Source organism: Ptychodera flava, chromosome 1 (assembly GCF_041260155.1).
Source record: "Ptychodera flava strain L36383 chromosome 1, AS_Pfla_20210202, whole genome shotgun sequence".
Taxonomy (NCBI): domain Eukaryota; kingdom Metazoa; phylum Hemichordata; class Enteropneusta; family Ptychoderidae; genus Ptychodera; species Ptychodera flava.
This window is the reverse complement of record NC_091928.1, coordinates 32,134,016-32,152,384: the sequence shown is the minus strand read 5'-3', so window position 1 is coordinate 32,152,384 and position 18,369 is coordinate 32,134,016. Positions and strand designations below refer to the sequence as shown.

At 40.6% G+C, this 18,369-nt stretch overlaps 1 protein-coding gene across 1 annotated transcript; it reads left to right on the top strand.

Moving 5' to 3' along the window:
- The first annotated feature begins 14,848 nt into the window (after window positions 1-14,848).
- LOC139144119 (tripartite motif-containing protein 2-like) lies at window positions 14,849-16,324 on the top strand. The gene has a single exon (XM_070714789.1). It carries the CDS (start codon window positions 14,849-14,851, stop codon window positions 16,322-16,324), a length of 1,476 nt encoding a protein of 491 aa, XP_070570890.1.
- Window positions 16,325-18,369: the final 2,045 nt, after the last annotated feature.

Here is an 18,369-nt window from a genome sequence, read left to right as displayed (position 1 = left end):
ACCAAATACTGAGATGGTAGCTTTGGCAGTATGGGAGCTTTTGCGTGTGACGGACATACATCCGCACATACATACCCACATACAGACATACAGACACCACCGACTCACCATATAAGCTCTTTTTGGTATTTATATACATACCAAATATGAGCTAAAAATGAAATAGAACGCATTATCAGAGAAACAGATCATAAAAGCAGAAAAAGACAGCTTGAACAACAAAAAGAAAGAAAGAACGCACCAACAATACAGTAGTCTTCATAACAACATATAGCCCGTACATCGAAACGACAAAAATCAAGCAAGCCCTGACAGAAAACTGGAGTGAACTTGAAAAAGACGAAACACTAAAAAACCTTTCCAAAATCGACTAACAATCACATATAGGAGGAACAGAAATATGGGCGATACACTTATAAGCGCCAGACTTCACAAAAGCGACAACAGCTCGAACTCAGGTTCACACAAACCTACACAAACACAACAAGACCAAACAGTAGATATTCTAGCTTCCCTACTTGAACAACAAACATATGTGGAACAACATACTGTACTACTAATCAAAACAATCAACCATTCAACACGTCTCACCAATCAAGAATGAACTTTAAGCGACTGATGAAGAAACTCTGTTTTCGAAACGTAGCGCAAAAGGATCACAGTGTCAAATTAGTCTCTCCGCTCCAGTGCGGAGTAACATCAAGGCACGTAGATTACGGGTACGTCTCGCCATGGCTAAGCAACATTTTACATAAAACAGCCAAACATGAGGTACACTTATATTATACACACTTTCATACACAAAACGCAAACAATCCAAATATGAACGATGTGTGGAGTTGCTTTCCCTTTACTACCTAACCTCGGAAATTGTGAAAATCCACATAAGCAACATGTTCCAGACGAAGAATGTGACAGTGATTATTTTTAATACATGTATAAATATGCATATTATGGGACTTATGATCACTTGCCTATAATCTAGATATGGTACGTGGATTCCTAAACCACTTAAACATGGGGGTAGACACAGACATCACCGGTCTAGATTTAATATTTAAGTAGTTATGGCCATTTTAAGTATATGGCGGCCATTTTGGACGCCATCTTGAAAATGACACGTTTCCGGTGGTCAGATTTTGGTAGACTTTTAGTATGTTATTAAGCACATTTGACTCTATAAAAACCGTTGAGAAACCTTTTGTAGCAATTTTTTAGGGTAAGGTCCTTTTTTTCATAAATGCAGCCGACTAATCTCGTATTCCCTTCCATGTTGGTCTGGCCTTGGGTATCTTCGGTGACGGTTTTTCCGGTCGCTTGAGTTTGTGTTGGTGAGTGTTGACGTCTGTGTGTTGTAATCCGGAAGATCTCAAGACGCCTTCTCTCTTGACCCCGTGCTACTTGAGTGAGCTAACCGTATAGAGCTAACAGTATAGAAAGAGTGTTACCCTGTGAAAGTTGCTGTGGGTGAGGACACTGAACGCCGAAACGTACGAAAGGTGTCTAGCCCTTAGCAATGCTGCTATTGTTAGTCGGCGTACTTGTAATGTGTAGCGGTATCGATAACCCCAGGTACCGTTGTGTCATATCGCGTCACAGTCTCCGACAATGTCCAGCTAATCATGCTAATAGGCAGTGCTCGCCACGCTCTGGCATGGCTCATGTTGTGAAACATTTCGTCACATTCTTCAGAAGAGCGCCACGTGTGGCCATTACTGGACAAGCTCCGACAGATTGAACCAAGTTGTACCACAGGGCAAAAAATCAGTCCCCTGGGGTGGGGAGGGACGTTTTTTGTGCAACGGTTTACCTTATTTGATTTTATAAATTTTGACAGTGATATTTCAAATAAAGAGTTCAACTCTAAACCGTCGGACTGCTTTCTTTATTACTACGAGTGGGTGTTGACTCAATCACTTAATCCGCCGATACGGACAGCGGATTAGCAAGTTATGGCGCGTAATGCATGCCAAAATTAACATCCGTTTTCTTACACCACTGACCGAATTTTTCCACTAGTCATCCACATTCGGCTTGCCGATTCAACCCACTCACTGAATTATTCAAGTGGTTAGCGATTTCTGAACCCACTTACTGCATCCTTCACGTGGTCAGCGATTTCTGAACCCACTCACTTACATTCAAGTGGTTAGCGATTTCTGAACCCACTCGCTGAATTCTTCATGTGGTCAGCGATTTCTGAACCCACTCACTGAATTCTTCATGTGGTCAGCGTTTTCTGAACCCACTCACTGAATCCTTCAACTGGTTAGCGATTTCTGAACCAACTCACTTACATTCAAGTGGTTAGCGATTTCTGAACCCACTCGCTGAATCCTTTAACTAGTTAGCGATTTCTGAACCCACTGACCGAATCCTTCAAGTGGTCAGCGATTGCTGAACCAACTCACCGAATTGCCTACATTCCGCTAGGCACCCCAGCAGACTTGATATTTTTTCTACCATAATCCGGTCACTCAAAAAGAGACCCGTCAAATTCACTCACGGATTCTGAAGGTGGCTGACCATTACGCTAGGGGGTCTTTATCAAAGCTTGTAAGATGTGACCCGGAAAGGAATCTTTACTGAGTAAGTAGCCTAATAGATACTGAATCGCATGGTTCGCATGCCCAGCCCGCCTCACAAAACGTGTACAATTAACAGTAAAAGGGGTGAAAAATGACTTATTGTCCGGACCAGAAGTCAGGCTTTCTTGACACACAAGACGAAACGTAATGACACCACCGTCAATCTACGCAAGCACAGTCCCTCTATGGATAGAGGGACTGTGACGCAAGTTTTGTTTTACTGTGGCGTCCATAGAAACCTATGCTCTTCGAAAAGGTCTGGTCAATCGAAACTGGAGACTCAGCCAAAGACGCGCAAAAGTTCGGCGAAATACTGGAAAGATATAAATATGTAAGTGTTTACAGATTGTTCCGACTATAATGAGCCGTGCAAACAAACGTCTTGAACAGCTAAACTAACGATGGAGGCAGTCGATTGTAAGCTTCATGCAACTTTGAGGCATTGCACGTTGTGACCGACGGTACGGAGATCAAGTTTGCTGAATGAATTGAGAGAGAAAAACATATATAAATAAAAATTCAATATTTCACCATCGTAATCATTGAATTAGTCGTTTCTTCCATTATGGAGTAGGCCTATTATGAAAATTTCGTTGAAAATAAATGACGGGACTGCTTCTGCTCCGTCTACTCAAACGAAGTTTGGTGTACGGCCGGGCTACGCTGTATGTACAGGATAGGCAATACATGTACAGCCCATCAACTTCGCATATCGTTGCCGTAATTGAAAATGCTCAGAAAGGAACAAATTATATCTTGAATACAGTATAAAAGTCTTACTTAGTAATTTAAAAGTATTTCCAAATAATATCAAACGTAACGGGTATCTAATCCTCATAAGGACTACCGTAGTACAATTACCGGCTAGATGCGAGCACAACATTTATGGCGCTCCAGGCATGGTAGAAGTTCGAACACAAGAGATCCCGGCCGGCCTCACTGCAAAGTCGACCCCGTGCACACCCGGCCCAACAGCAAACTAACCTCTTGGTGTGATTCTGTTGTTTACTTATTTTTTAAAGAATTCATGACACATATATCTGCACAATTTGCTTAGGCTGTAGTCTAGAGACGTTCGGAGTGAGCTATGGCGTACCGCTAAGCATGGACGTAGCCTAGTATTCGGTCCATGAGTAAGCCAGGCCCCAAATAACGTTCTGGCTATCGACACGATGATCGTGTTGGTAAGCAAGAAAAAGCACCTTATCGACACAATCATGATAACTTGCGATTAAATGCAAATTGTACACTTATGTCACCATTTTGCTGTATCAAGTGGTCTCAAATATATGGCTTTCGTGTTGAAAGAGTTTCCTCGTGTGACTAAAAGTGTGTTCTCCATAATTAGCCTTAGACCCACGTGTTCAATTGACAATTGAATTGCTGACATCCCTTGCTAAAATCCTATCGCTGTTTCATAATAAACAACCAATGAAATCGTGTTCGCGATCTCAATTTTGCACGTTTTCGAGACTCAAACTGCCCCCCTAAAATGAATTCGAGAACATATACAAACAAAATTGCAGCTTCAAACATACAACAACACGAGGTGTGCGGATGAATGCTCCCCCCCCCCCAGCAAGTGTGTTCGAATCCCACTCCAGATGAACATTTTTTTTTCTTTTTTCTCTTTCATTCTTTCCGTTATTTTGTAATTTTTCTCTTCTCTCACCCTCTTTTTTCCGATTTTTTCTCTTTTCTCGTTACTGTCATTGCATTTTGACAATGTCCGCTGATCTTTGATGAAGATTCAGAACTTTAAATTTACAAAGTATCATGCCTTTAGCTATAAGGAAGACAAGCATAGAGGCTCTAAAGACGTGTTTTCTTTGTTCAAATTATCGTCAACATTACCACATGATTTTATCATTTTTAATTATGAAATGAATTATCATATTTAGGCTTAATCTCCCAGGAAATTTGCTTTTATGATATGAACACAAATTGCCCTGGAACACTGCTGACTATTCCCCTGAAAATACTAGAAATTCAAGTGACTGTAAGCTGTAAAAAGTAAATTTTAGTTCATTTTTCAGGGTTTCCGGCCTTCGGTCGGGAGGGGGAACACCCCCTCCCGTACCTTCCCCCGACGACGACCGCTTTGTGGTCATGGCAGCTGCAAGTCGCCTACTTTTCCATTCTAGCCCCCTACTTCAAAACTTAATGAAACCCCTGATCACCACTGTCGATCACTTCACTGTCGCTGGTGCCATTGAGTACATGAACAACGATATCATTCTCATCATCACTATCTTCTGTATCATAATAAGTGTTGCTGGTAGTGGCAGCTACTTGCAATTTTTGCCCGGTTTCATGCAGTTCATATTTATTCTTCTGTAAAATATTTATTTGCTTTTTATTTAACATATATCAGAGTAATATATATATATATATATATATATATATATATATATATATATATATATATATATATATATATATATATATATATATATATATATCTTTCCCCATGAATCGCTTAATCAGATAATATCAATTAATTGATACGTTATTGCTTGTTTTGATGCGGTATTTGTTGACTTTTCTACGTTATCAATAGATTTAATCCGTTCTTGGTTCATTGACACGTTATCGGTAAATTTGTTGATACGTTATCGGTTAGGAAAAAATTACTACGTTATCGGTAAATTTTTACTACGTTATCGGTTAGAAAAATTTACTACGTTATCGGTTCGTTACTACGTTATCGGTAACTTTTTACTACGTTATCGGGTTTGATACGTTATTGGTTAGTTACTACGTTATCGAATGTAACATCAGGTCGTAAATAATGACGGTTTCCCTACTTTCTGCCAAAGGCCATCGCGTTCACTGGCATTCGATAGGCTGCCGTGCATTGCCAAAATATGTTGCTTCGATTTCGCAATCACCTTGCCGCTAATGCGGCAATCAGCTGAATTTTATTACTTTAAGTTACTCAATTTTGATAGTTATTTGCCTACAGAAGTGAGCCAAGTGCATATAGTGTCGTCTTGATTTTACATCGGTACCGGGAGTTCCTGTGTGACCTTGCGCAGGGTGCGCATCCGGCTCTGCCAACTTCAGTTGAATATCCGTATATAATGCACACATTGTACCAGAATAGAATGTCAGCCTCCTCTCCCAAAGTTCTGTATCCTCTGAAACACAGTAACAGTACGTTTTCGAACAGAGGAGAACAAAATAAAATCATTCGCAGGTTATTCAGCCAGCGACCGTGGACGTTTGCCCGGGCAGGGCGTGGCATGGCCCCAGGAATTTTTTGGGACTGTTGGCTGATCCGGGTGGCTGATGAGAGCCTCTATATACGACATTGACTATTCTAAGGTCTTAAAATATATTAGGCGAGAAAAAAAATTATCTGTTTAACGGGCCCGACCGACCCATATTTGGACCACTCTACATTTTTCTTTTTTTTTCCCGAAATCCTTACGAATCTAAAGAAACGCGGAGATGTTATTTAGTGAACATCTGTCTGTAAGATGAATGACCTTACCATTTTCGATGACATTGACTTGAGTGAGATTGATACAGGCTATGATTTGAAGAGTAAAGGTGGAAGCGCATCACAAACATTTGGTCAAGGTGAAGGGCAGGGTTAATACGCCGTGGAAAATAAACTATTACGCCACGTGTTCCGTATAGCTTAGACACTCTGTGCTGTATTGTTTCACCGGCATTTATTTCACGTCAGAGTGGTTGTACAGTCTATATTTTTAGTGTTCCTATTTTCAGTGTTCCTTAAAAATTCTTTATTGTTCTTTGAGTCATCACTCGTTCCGATTTTCGTCATGGCTTTCTCCTATCAAATGTGTGATTGTAAGCAGCAGTTCTCACTGCAGGACGGACATGATTTGTGTTTCCGTTGTCGAGAATGCACAAGGAGTCAACCTTGTGACATTTGTTTGACTTGACTTGGACACAGGACGAATGGTCTAATTTCGCCCCTCACTCGACGACGTCACCCCGGACATCCCCGGGGCTGACCCGTCAGTTTCTGAGTCGCGAGTTTTGGTTGTGTACCGTGCTCATATGGCTGGTGACACCAACACAGACATTCGCTCCGTTAGATTCAGGTGCCGCCAACGAAGCTGTTAGTGAAAAAGGTGTTCATGCGAAGTTTTTCAGCGGCGGGCAGATTTCAAAACTAATCAGCGGGCGGGGAGAAAATATCGATATTTACTGTGGGCAGGGAAGAAATTTCATTACTTTCAGCGGGCGGGGAGAAAACTTTTGACAGTGGGCACCGGAAAATACGTAGAGGGAGGGGAAGGGGAAAGGGCGTGCTTAATAGAACCTAACTTAGAGGGGAGCAATGTTCCAAGGTATACTGCTAACTGCTTGCATGGTTTTGTGTTGATCTGGGTTGCATAGTGGGCATCTAGTTGGCAATGGGGAATTTCAGTGGTAGGGAGAGGGCAGCGGGGAGCTTGAATTGTTGTGGGGGAGCGGGCAGACTGTAGATACCGGAGGGGCAGTGGGCATCAAAATTCAGTGGGAGAGCACATTTTCAGTGTATACCAGGGGGGGCAGTGACGAACAGCTCTCACTTTCCCCTCCAAATTTTAGGTCAGGGTCAAAAATAAGAAAAATCGGTATATCAGCCTTCAAAACAGGTTTTGTGATGATTTTGAGAAATTCATGAAATTTACCAGTTGGCGGCACCTGTAGATTGAACTGTAGAAGTGAAGGCAAAGAAGCTGTTGTGAGACAACCAACCCATATCAACAAAAAATTGAAAAAATCATGAACGTACTAAACAACATATCCAGTATATGTTATGTGACTAAGAAAAAGCATGAAACACACAAAAAGTGTTTATATTATATGTTCTGTTTAAGAAAAACCAAAAAAATCCAAAAAAAATCCGACCTACCTACCCAACTTTGAAGTCATCCCGCCCGTTGAACAGCTTTTTTTTGGCCTTAAGAACATTTTTCTTTTATCGTTTCCTAGGAACGTTCCTTGTCTACGATATTCAATTACCATATTGTCGTTTTTCTGAAACCGTACGATGACGAGAGCTGTACTTCCATGCGAGCGATCACTTGTGCCAGGCGTGCTGCAAGACGTATACATGTGCGTTGTCAACAAACCCGCGCGGCAATCCAACTCGATCGGGCAGTATTTAGCGTTTGTATGTCAGTACAGAAGCACAAATTTGGCTTATTTCTTCACTGAACAACATTTCAAGATGGATGAAAGGGAATAACATGTAATTTCGAACAAAAAAGGGTAAAAGTTAAAAAATAATGGGGCTTTAAGGCCAGGAAGAAAAAATAAAATAAAAATAATCCACTGACGGAGTGTGTTAGTTGACGTAAACGCACTTGTTGTCGACGTAAAACTCAGAGGTCAAAGCTAATTTCGACCCCTTAGCATTCTAGTAAAAATTGACACCACAATTTTTGTGACGACATTTGACGTAGGCATGACGCTGTGTGACGTAGGGGTCTTGTTTCGTGTCATAAATCGAAACCAATGAAGTTGAGCTTAGGGAGTTCAGTATTTGAAGAATTCAGTGACTTGGTTCAGAAATCGCCGACCACTTGAAGGATTCAGTGAGTTAGTTCAGAAATCGCTGACCAGTTGAAGGATTCAGTGAGTGGGTTCAGAAATCGCTAACTAGTTGAAGGATACAGTGAGTGGGTTCAGAAATCGCTGACCACATGAAGGATTCAGTGAGTGGGTTCAGAAATCGCCAATTGCAACTAGTTGAAGGATACAGTGAGTGGGTTCAGAAATCGCTGACCACATGAAGAATTCAGTGAGTGGGTTCAGAAATCGCTGACCACATGAAGAATTCAGCGAGTGGGTTCAGAAATCGCTAACCACTTGAATGTAAGTGAGTGGGTTCAGAAATCGCTGACCACGTGAAGGATGCAGTAAGTGGGTTCAGAAATCGCTAACCACTTGAATAATTCAGTGAGTGGGTTCAGAAATCGGCAAGCCGAATGTGGATGACTAGTGGAAAAATTCGGTCAGTGGTGTAAGAAAAGGATGTTAATTTTGGCATGCATTACGCGCCATAAGCAAGTTGCCAATGTTTCGGAGCAATTTCATAGTGGTTTGTACACAAGTTGGAGAGGAGATAAGGACTTGTCGGTAAATTATATAAAGCAGTCAAACGGTTTGGAGTTGAACTCTTTATTTGAAATATCACAGTCAAAATTAATAAAATCAAGTAAGGTAAACCGTTGCACAAAAAACCTCCCTCCCACTACAGGGGACTGATTTCTTTCCTCTGTGGTTGTAGGCAGGGTTACAGTGCAGTGCGCCACTGTCGACCGACATGCTCACTTCTAGCATTTAGTTGACAGTTACAGATAGATTCACTGTAGATTAAGTATATACTGCAAATTCGCTAGCAAAATATTTACTTATTTTTTGCATTCTTGAGTTTAAGGTTATCATTTTGAAGTATTGAACTGCACTATGTTCTGTAGGATTCGAAACTGGGTATTTTTATGTACATTGCAACAATACAAACGGTTTTAATGAGAATTTTTGCGTGAGAAGAATTTTACATAATTTTGGTGAGTTTGTTTCAGACGAGTTGAATTGGTATCGGGCGGGTTGGAATTGGATCTGGGCGGGTTTGAAAAGGTGCGAGTTAACTGGTAACCACCCCCCGAATTCGATTGTCCTTCGGAAATGTTTGGTCACTACGTCGACATCGACTTAAGGTAGTATGCGCCTCGAAAGTGAAAGACTTAAACTTTTGCTCAAACTTTTCTCAATGAAACTTTCAACCATTCTCTTACCAAAGCAAGAATAAAAATCAGGGGTCATCGTGCCAGCTTTGATACTAGAGAGACAAATTACTTGAAATTTCCCGATATTTGAAATTCAAAATGGCCGCAATCCCTGTGTTAACTCCATGGGGAAAAATAAAAAATTTCGATTTTCGAAAAACTAAGACGGTGAAAACTTTTCTTTCATCAAGAGCTTTAAAATGAGCCCCCACAAGTGGTAGATCAGAAGAGAATTGATAAAATTTAAAAGCCCGAATTTCTGTCCCCGAGGCGCGTTCTACCTTAATTTCAGCTGAAACAGAGAGATCAGAGATACCGTATAGCTCTAACTTTTAATTATCTGTTTGAAATGTTTTTTTCAATAAAACAAGTATACATTTTATGTGTTCTTTACAAATGTTCAACCTTTGCAACGACACAAGGTGCTGTATACAATTTGTAGATTAACGTTAATGCTGTTGGACAAAATAATTTTCGTCAAGACTTAGAAGTCAGTGATTACGACGTTTTTAAACTTAGCTCAAACCTTTGGTTTGTGATGTCTGACTAGGGTGAACGCGATAATTTTTGGTGTGTTTTCTTGTGAAACGTGTGAGTGGGGTGAACGCATGCACTGAGTGGAGTGAATGCTTTACAGGGGAGATTCTCTCCGAATCCGGCAGAAATTAACTGACTACCGCGCAGACTCAAGGGTAATGCGTTCAATTAATCACAAGGAAAATCTTGCCTGGGCTACCAAAGTCCAAATAGATTTGTATGAAATAGGAGAGACACAAGAGAAAGTATTACAAAATATTTTTATAGAAATTCACCGACTTAAACCAAGTCTACGACGTTTGTTACATGCCTCGTATATCGAACGTCACATGCTCGATAGGCTTCAATGGTAACTCGTCGATGATGTCGCGAGCCGCATAGTCATCAATGGACTGAAAGTAAACCGAGAACTTCAACTGGACAACTTCGGGATTTAAAAATGTTCAAATAATATATCTTACATGGGAAATCCAGATTTTAGAAAAGTAAGCGTGCAAAATCGATAAACTGTACAACAGCAATTTAAATATATCAATGCGCAGTGAATTCGACGATGAAAATCGTTCTATTTTATAATAGATTTTAGTCTAACGGGGAACTAAAGCATATGATTGCAAATAAACCCAAACATTTGGGGTGAAAACTGTGTAAGAGAAGCCCGTAGCAGAGACATTATAAAAGGGACAATGTACCCTCGAGGCAGGACACCATTTACCGGCCTGACGTCGAGCAAATGGTCACATCATGACTCGTTAGGATTCTCTTGCTTTATTCCATAAAATATTAAGTTGTTCCTTCGACTTCTGTTTTCTAAGTCGTCTTTTTCTCTTCGCAACTTTTCATTCTCCCTTTTGACTTGTATGAGTGATTCCTTAATGTCATCTAAACATTTCTGTTTCGTTTCAATCTCATTCATTTTGGATCGGTTTTGTTCTGCAAATTCTCTGATTTCGTGCATTTCATCTTCCACGTTGTTCATTCTGGTTTGTAGATTATCAAGTTTCGTATTCATCTTACTAGTGTCTCGTAGCAGCACATCAAGTTTTTCTACAATACCTGCTATATCTCGCTTAGTTGCAGCCTCTTGTCCTGTTTTTGCATCATCTGACCGTAGATTCGGGCCTGGATTACTTTCAATATTTCCGCCAAGTACCAAGAGGCTGAATAGGCAGAGCTTGACCATGATTGACAGCTTGCAGTTCACCAATGGAATGCGTAGGGCGGCCATCTTTGGTGGTTTTGATTGACGGGTCGGGTCGCCGCCAGCAAAGTTTCCAATTTTTGCCCTACACGTTTCACCATTTACACCCATCTTCGTAGAATTAGTTTCAGGGTCAGTTGCAGTCAATTGATAGTCTTAACAGATATAGTAGATAGTAGGAAGAAATTGTTAATTTGATTAGCATTTCCTTTTCAGCTTTAGTTACTAGCAATATGGTTTGGTTGATAATAATGGCTCTTGTTGTTAGATTTTTTTTCAGCCAGCTCTGATGAAAGTTTTTATTAACATTTCCAGTGTCCAGTGTAATTTGCTGCTCCTATTGTTTTTAGTGAGCCCCTGCTTTAAAAGGGTTGCAACAATAAATATATAAAAAAGTTAACAGCTGTCACAAAAAGAAATTTTCCAATTGTTTTGTGCATTTAAGGTTTCTGCTAATAGAATTGTCAGTTTTTAGAACTTATTCGTTGTCAGTTCCTGTTTCCACATTGCCAAGGTTCCATAACATAATCATCCTAATGACATCATTTTGACTGGCATGTCTTCGCCGAGTATCTGGGTGCCATACGTTGTGAATTCCAATACGATCGAAAATCTATTGAATTGTTCAGTCCTATAGGTGGATAGTTCTGCCGGTGAACAAAATTGTCTCCGGGGCCGTCTTTCGCCCAGTGAAGCGATGTATTCATTGCTCTGATAATGTTTGTGTGCGATGTTATGACAGCGAGTATGTGAATGCGAGTACTTCATGAACTCTACTGGTGGAGGGGATCGCAGTCAGAAAAGTTGTAACAACTTAGCTTCGTTATTGAACCGCTCTTTTTTCAGGAGAGGGGATTTAGCCAAGCGGATTTGCCTGTGGTTTCTTTGCTAGGTGACGTGTGCTGTATGTAATGAGTTGAAATCCGATCGAAAATCTATTGAATTTCATACATTGTTTCATTCATACAGACTATTTAAACTAAGGTGAAGACAGGGCCTTTCGACATTATTGAGGGAGTAGAATCAGAAAATATTTTTTTTATCACACGAAACAAATGAACAGGTGATAAGTCAGTAAATTTTCGATCGCAATTCGAACTCACAAGTAACGGCACCCAGTCATGTAGCGAATACACCGCAGTCAAAACTAACCCGCTCGGCTAAATCCCCACCCTGACAAATACTTCAATAACCGACCTAGATAAGTTGTTACAATTGAATTTATCACACATTACAGCCAAGATAGCTTTTTAGGAAACGGTTTTTTTTCTGCCATTGAATCCCACTAAGGGTCTTTATGGCTATGTATTTTTGAGTTCCTAATTTATTTTGTTATTTTCCAGAACTAAAAATTGTTTGTTTTCATGTGTCTTGGTCAATATTTTGCAACGTTCTGTTAGTTCACAATAGAGGTCCAAATCTGAGTATTGGATGAGATTTAGTTGCTTTAGTTATGGTCTTCTCAGGTCTGCGCTAGATTTTGCTGTATCATTCATAGTTCCTGCTCATCACCTACACAGCTCTGAGCAACAATTCCCCTGACAGTGCTTACATATCGGACCTGATGCACCTCAAAGATTCATCGTGAATTCTTCTATCTAATGATGACAATATGCTACATGACCTATCGGGGAGTAACCGAAAAACCTAAGGTAATCGTGCTTTCTCGCGCACTGCCCCACTGGAATAATGTTCCAGTAGAAGTGTGCCAGTCGCCCTCTCTTGATACTTTTAAGAATTAGAATTAGTCGCCCTCTCTTGATACTTTTCAGAATTAGAACATATGTTTAATAGAACATACTGAACAACTCTAACTGTGTCATTGGCGGTGACTAAATTTTAAAAGAATCCAAATGAAGCCTGCGATGCGGTGCGGACGGCTTTTGTAATTACGACAACCTATGAATGCCAGTAAATCAGCGAGGAAAGCTGCCTGATATAGCACTTACATGTAAACAGCTCAGCTGTCACATGACTCCTTGACTTACAACCTTTTAGACAACGAACTGCAGAGACAGCTGTACTTTGCCATCATTTTCAGACCCCGGCGGTGGCAGTCCCGGGTTGGTGGGTACCCATGCTTGTTACCCAAGTTTGAAAAGTATCCCCTTTCGTAGAATATTTCTGAGAAAAACACCCCTATTTGAGGCAAATCTGGGATAAATTAGCTGTAAAAAACATACCCTTATTTTCGAAATCTAGGAGGCTTAGTATATATGTTGACTTCCAGGGTTGACCCTGGAGGTAGGTTGACTTTGTATACATGTACATACATCACAAATGTCTGTCCTCACCTGATTTTAGTCACATTCATACACAATCATCTAGAGTGAGACTAGACCAGATTTAGTGTCCTAGGGAGATTATGAAAGGACTACCCCTAATCTCGGAGGTTACAGTGAAAAAGTACCCCTTTTTCTCGATTTCACGGACCTAGAATCTCCGAGATGACTGAAGAAAAACACCCCCTTTTCCGTGAATTTGGTAACGCGCATGGGTACCCACCAACCCGGGGACTGCCACCACCGGGTTTCAGACCAAGTAATAGTAATTGTAATTTTTTATATTAATCACATTTCGATTTCAACCTTTATCAAGAGATATTGTAAATAACGTTGACAAAACAAATAAAATTTAAAGAAAGACCAGGTTTTGCCATTCTTCCTCATGCCAAACACGCTGTCAGAGATGGTACACACAAAATCAATTGTTGTTAATGAAAATGGTAACCCATGTGGAAGTGAATTTACGCTTCGTATTGTATGATAATGATAGCCAATCGTTGAAATACAGGTTTTTCATCGAATAATATGAAATAAATATTTGTCGTCCAATTGAGTTTGATGGCAATATGATTTGCGTCGGATAAACGCACTGTTCTTTGGTATTTTCAAGGCCCTTCCAATCACCCAATATTTTATGCGCTCGAACCAGCTTAGTTGTTCTCATCCAATATTAAAACTAATGTTAGTTCGTCGCTTAAAACTTCGCAAAGCAAAATATGTACAGTACTTGTACTATATATTGTAAATATATACACGACACACTTCCCATTCCAGGTCGAGCGGCACACAAACGCAGAGGGCGTGATTTTGTTGTCCTCCGTGACATGATAGATCACAGGGGCTCATAAATGGCTATTTAAGTCAATATTACAGCGTTTTTCTTTCTTTTTCAATGTTGCAAATGAACCAGCTGAAGAGCACAGCACTTGTGTTGCTGTCTTTTGTGTAGCTTGTATTGGCATGTATAGTGCGTCCTCGTAAATGTGACCTTTAGTTCCGTGACCTCTAGCCATGCCTACTTCCTGCCCTGCCCTCGCTATGCTTACTGTACTATTAGTACAGTAAACACAGCGACGTCTGTTCGCATGGCCAGTAGGCATGGCCAAAGGAATTGGCTGGAGGTCACGGAACTAAAGGTCGTATTTACATATGATCACATTCCCCATTGAGGGCGCACTATACATGCCAATACAAGCTACACAAAAGACAGCTACACAAATGTTGTGCTCTTCAGCTAGTTTATTTGTAACATTGTAAAAGAAAGAAAAACGCTGTAATATTGACTTAAATAGCCATTTATGAGCCCCTGTGAATAGATGACAGATAGAGGGAGTACGCGCGTTAGGGAGTCCTGTCATCCGGTTGCAAATATGTCATAAAGGGCGTACGTCCTACTAGTACTCGTGTGACAGGCTTGCAACCACATGACATACTCCGGGTCGCGCGCGTACTGGTCTACAGAGATGAAGGATTCCCAATGCAATGGCGGAGAAACACTCAACGTTCCTGGAGGAAATGGACGGTAATTTTTTGTCCTGCGTTATTTGCTTGGAGCGTTATAAGAACGCCAAACTGCTGCAGTGTCTGCACAGCTTCTGTGAGCTGTGTCTTGATAAGCTGGCAGTGGAAGGGAAGACGATAACCTGTCCAATATGTCGGCGTCCACATCAGTTGCCCGATAGTGGCGTGACAGGTATTGGTGACAATTCATTTATCAACGAACAGGTTGAAATCGTCAGAAAACGAGAAGCTAGCTCTGCAGATGCGAGAATGTGTGAAGGATGTGCACAGGCAGAGAGTGTAAAACATTGTCTGGAGTGTGGTGTCAACTTGTGTAATATTTGTGCTACTGCTCATTCACGATTGCGCATTTTGAGATCTCACCATTTGATGACCTTAAAAGAGTACGAGGCTGCAAAGTCCGATGACCCCGCCTTAGTACAGCCTCCCGTCTATTGCACCAGCCATTCAGACGACCAGGTAGAATTCTATTGTGATACGTGTAACTTAGTAATTTGTTACAAATGTGCAGCCTTAGATCATCCAATCACAGAGCACCAATATAAACGCTTAAAAGACGCAGCCGCAGAATACTCCAAAGATCTGAAAGAAGAAATCGACAAAGTGAAAGTGAAAGAAATTGAAGCAAGTGACAGCAAAGCAGTTGTCATGGAAACTGTCAAATCACTAGAAAACTGTTACCAAGCTGAAGAAGTGAAAATTAAACTACACATCCAGAAGACAATCGATGATGTCACTCGAATGATACGTGAAAATGGTGATAAACTTCTCCAAGAATTGAAAGACGAGTATAACAAAAGGAAAGTAAATTTAAACGCACAGTTGAAAGAATTGGAGTGCCTAGAGAGTGACATGTCATATGCAAGGGAGTATGCTGAGAAACTGACGCATTATGGGAACGCTGCACAGTTGATGTCAGCCAAGAAAGGAATTTCATCTCAAATGGAAGAATTACTGAGAGTGGAAACAAAACTTGACCCGACTGAGACTGACTACATGGAGTTCAAACCATCTGATGATTTATGTCAAGCAAAAACTTTGGGTGTTTTGTATAGTAGTGACCTAGCCGATCGTTGTACGTTGGAAAACGTTCCTGAATATGTTAGAGTGAATGAAAATATCAGCATTACACTTGACGTGGCGACATTGCAGAAAGTACACAAGCAGTGTGAGTTTGAAGTGGGCGCAGTCCTGATGAAACCTGATAAAAGCCAGGAAACCGTTACAGCAACAGATAATGGTGACGGTAGGTGGAGTTTGAAAACCGTTGCCAAAATGGTTGGAAATCATGAAACCACAGTGTTTGTCTCCAAGAAACCGATCCCAGGCTCACCAGTGACAATCAAAGTCATTCCACAGAAAGGTTTGCCATTTGTAAATTTGGCAAGAAAGGGTCAGGTGATGGAGAGTTGGATGAGCCTTGGGGTGTCATGGTAACCAAAAATGGCAATATAAGGGTGTGTGATCAGGAAAACAAGAGGTTGCAGACATTCACATTAAACGGAGAACATAGAAGTATAACCACATTTAGTAATGTGTCCAATTCGGTTTGTCCCAATTTTTCGGTGGCATAATAGACGATGGTAGTATCGTTACAACTGATTCCACGAACAGTAAAGCAATCGTTCATGATGAAAATGGTAGAGTCTCACGATTATTTGGGAAAAACGAAATGAAATGGCCCTACGGAATTGCGGTTAGTCCTGTCAATGGCAAGGTATACGTTGCTGATAACTACAAAGACCACGTATGTATCTACCGCAGAGACTTTGCTTTAGAGAAGACTTTCGGATGCAGAGGTTCTGAACAAGGCTATATGTCTTATCCCACTGACGTTGCCGTGGATGCTGAGGGCAAAGTTTTTGTATCTGATCGGGACAATCACCGTATTCAAGTGTTCGATGCTGAGGGACGTTTTTTGTACAGCTTTGGAGAGAAGGGTCTGGTGATAATCAGATGAGACACCCAAAAGGGCTAGCACTCGACTCGAAGGCAATGTGTATGTGTGTGACAATGGTAATAGCAGAGTGATGAAGTATGAATCTGATGGTAAATTTATCCGTCGTATTGATAGCGAGGATAATAGGGTGGATGATCCTGGAGGTATCTGTGTGACCGATGACAAACCGTTTTGTAAAGTTGTCGTAGTCAGCGGTAAAGGATATGTGAAGGTGTTTTCACAGTGAAATGAGAATTAGCTGGTGATTGAACGAATGCAGGAGAACGGTAGAAATGAATGAAACAGTGATTTTTAAGAAGAAGAATCGCACAATCACTCAAAACATAAATATTTTGAAGCTGGTGTCATTAAAGTATTTGACCAAACGGCAAGATATACTGTGACAAGAGATAAGAAACCTTTGAAGATCGCACGAATAATTGCCGACATAATGCTATAAAAGTGTTCTTATCAACCCACCACTCTCGCCAGAATTGTGACGCTAAATGCCACTTACGTTCCGTAGTGGTTATGAATTGTAAATCCTATGTGCTTTATGTTTTTGTCACTTTGTCTGTTTAATTTCCGATATTTTCTTTGTAAATATTTCAACATACAAACGTATACCTTACTGTAATCGTATATCTTAATGGCTATAAACTTCTGTATATCGTCTTTAGATCTGTCGTCGTCAAAGCTTAAATTCACCTGCACAACAAAACCTACCGTAATTAAAAACAAATTGATACGTATGAACTTTGACCACAACAGCTTGTTTGCTGCAATTCCTCTTTGCGCCTACGCGACCCACAGACGTGTATATACACGTCACAGGTCTACGGGCCACGTAGGCGCAGAGCGGCATTGCAGCCAACAAGTGTACTGCGATTTTCACACATGTGAAACTGTAGACTGCGCGAGCAAGTCGCGCAAGGTTGTATTCTGACTTCCATCACCTTGTATATCAAGTCAGGTGTTGATTTGGTTGAGACTTGAAGGCGAATAAAGGGAAGCGTTACGATTGTAATTTTCAGGTAAAAGTCTTACACACGCTATATACTATAATTATGTTAATTACATGACGAACATTCAACTAGGTGGGTGGGAAAACAAACAATTGCAGTCGGTCAAACGTGGAAGCCCGGAAGCCCTTTCTAGTATCATTACCGGCATTTCTGTTGTTAACTTAAGTATCATTACCGATGTGTTGATTAACATACAATGCAAATACCGGTCGGCCAATTAAAAGAAACTGGAAAGCAACCAACAACTTTACTTTTTATTGAGTACGAACAAAAGATGTTTACTGACACTGACACTGGTATTTGAATGGACTCTAAGTTAAAACAAGTTGTGACAATAATATGGTTACGTCAATTAAGTCAACACGTGGTTAACTTTGGAATGTAACGATAGCTCATACATATATAATCAAATTATGGCTCCACAAATCTCGACCGTGTGATTTTAGTGTATACTATCATTAGGAGCTGGCATTTTATCACAAGAATAACATACAAACTAAAAAGCATCGGTTGCTATG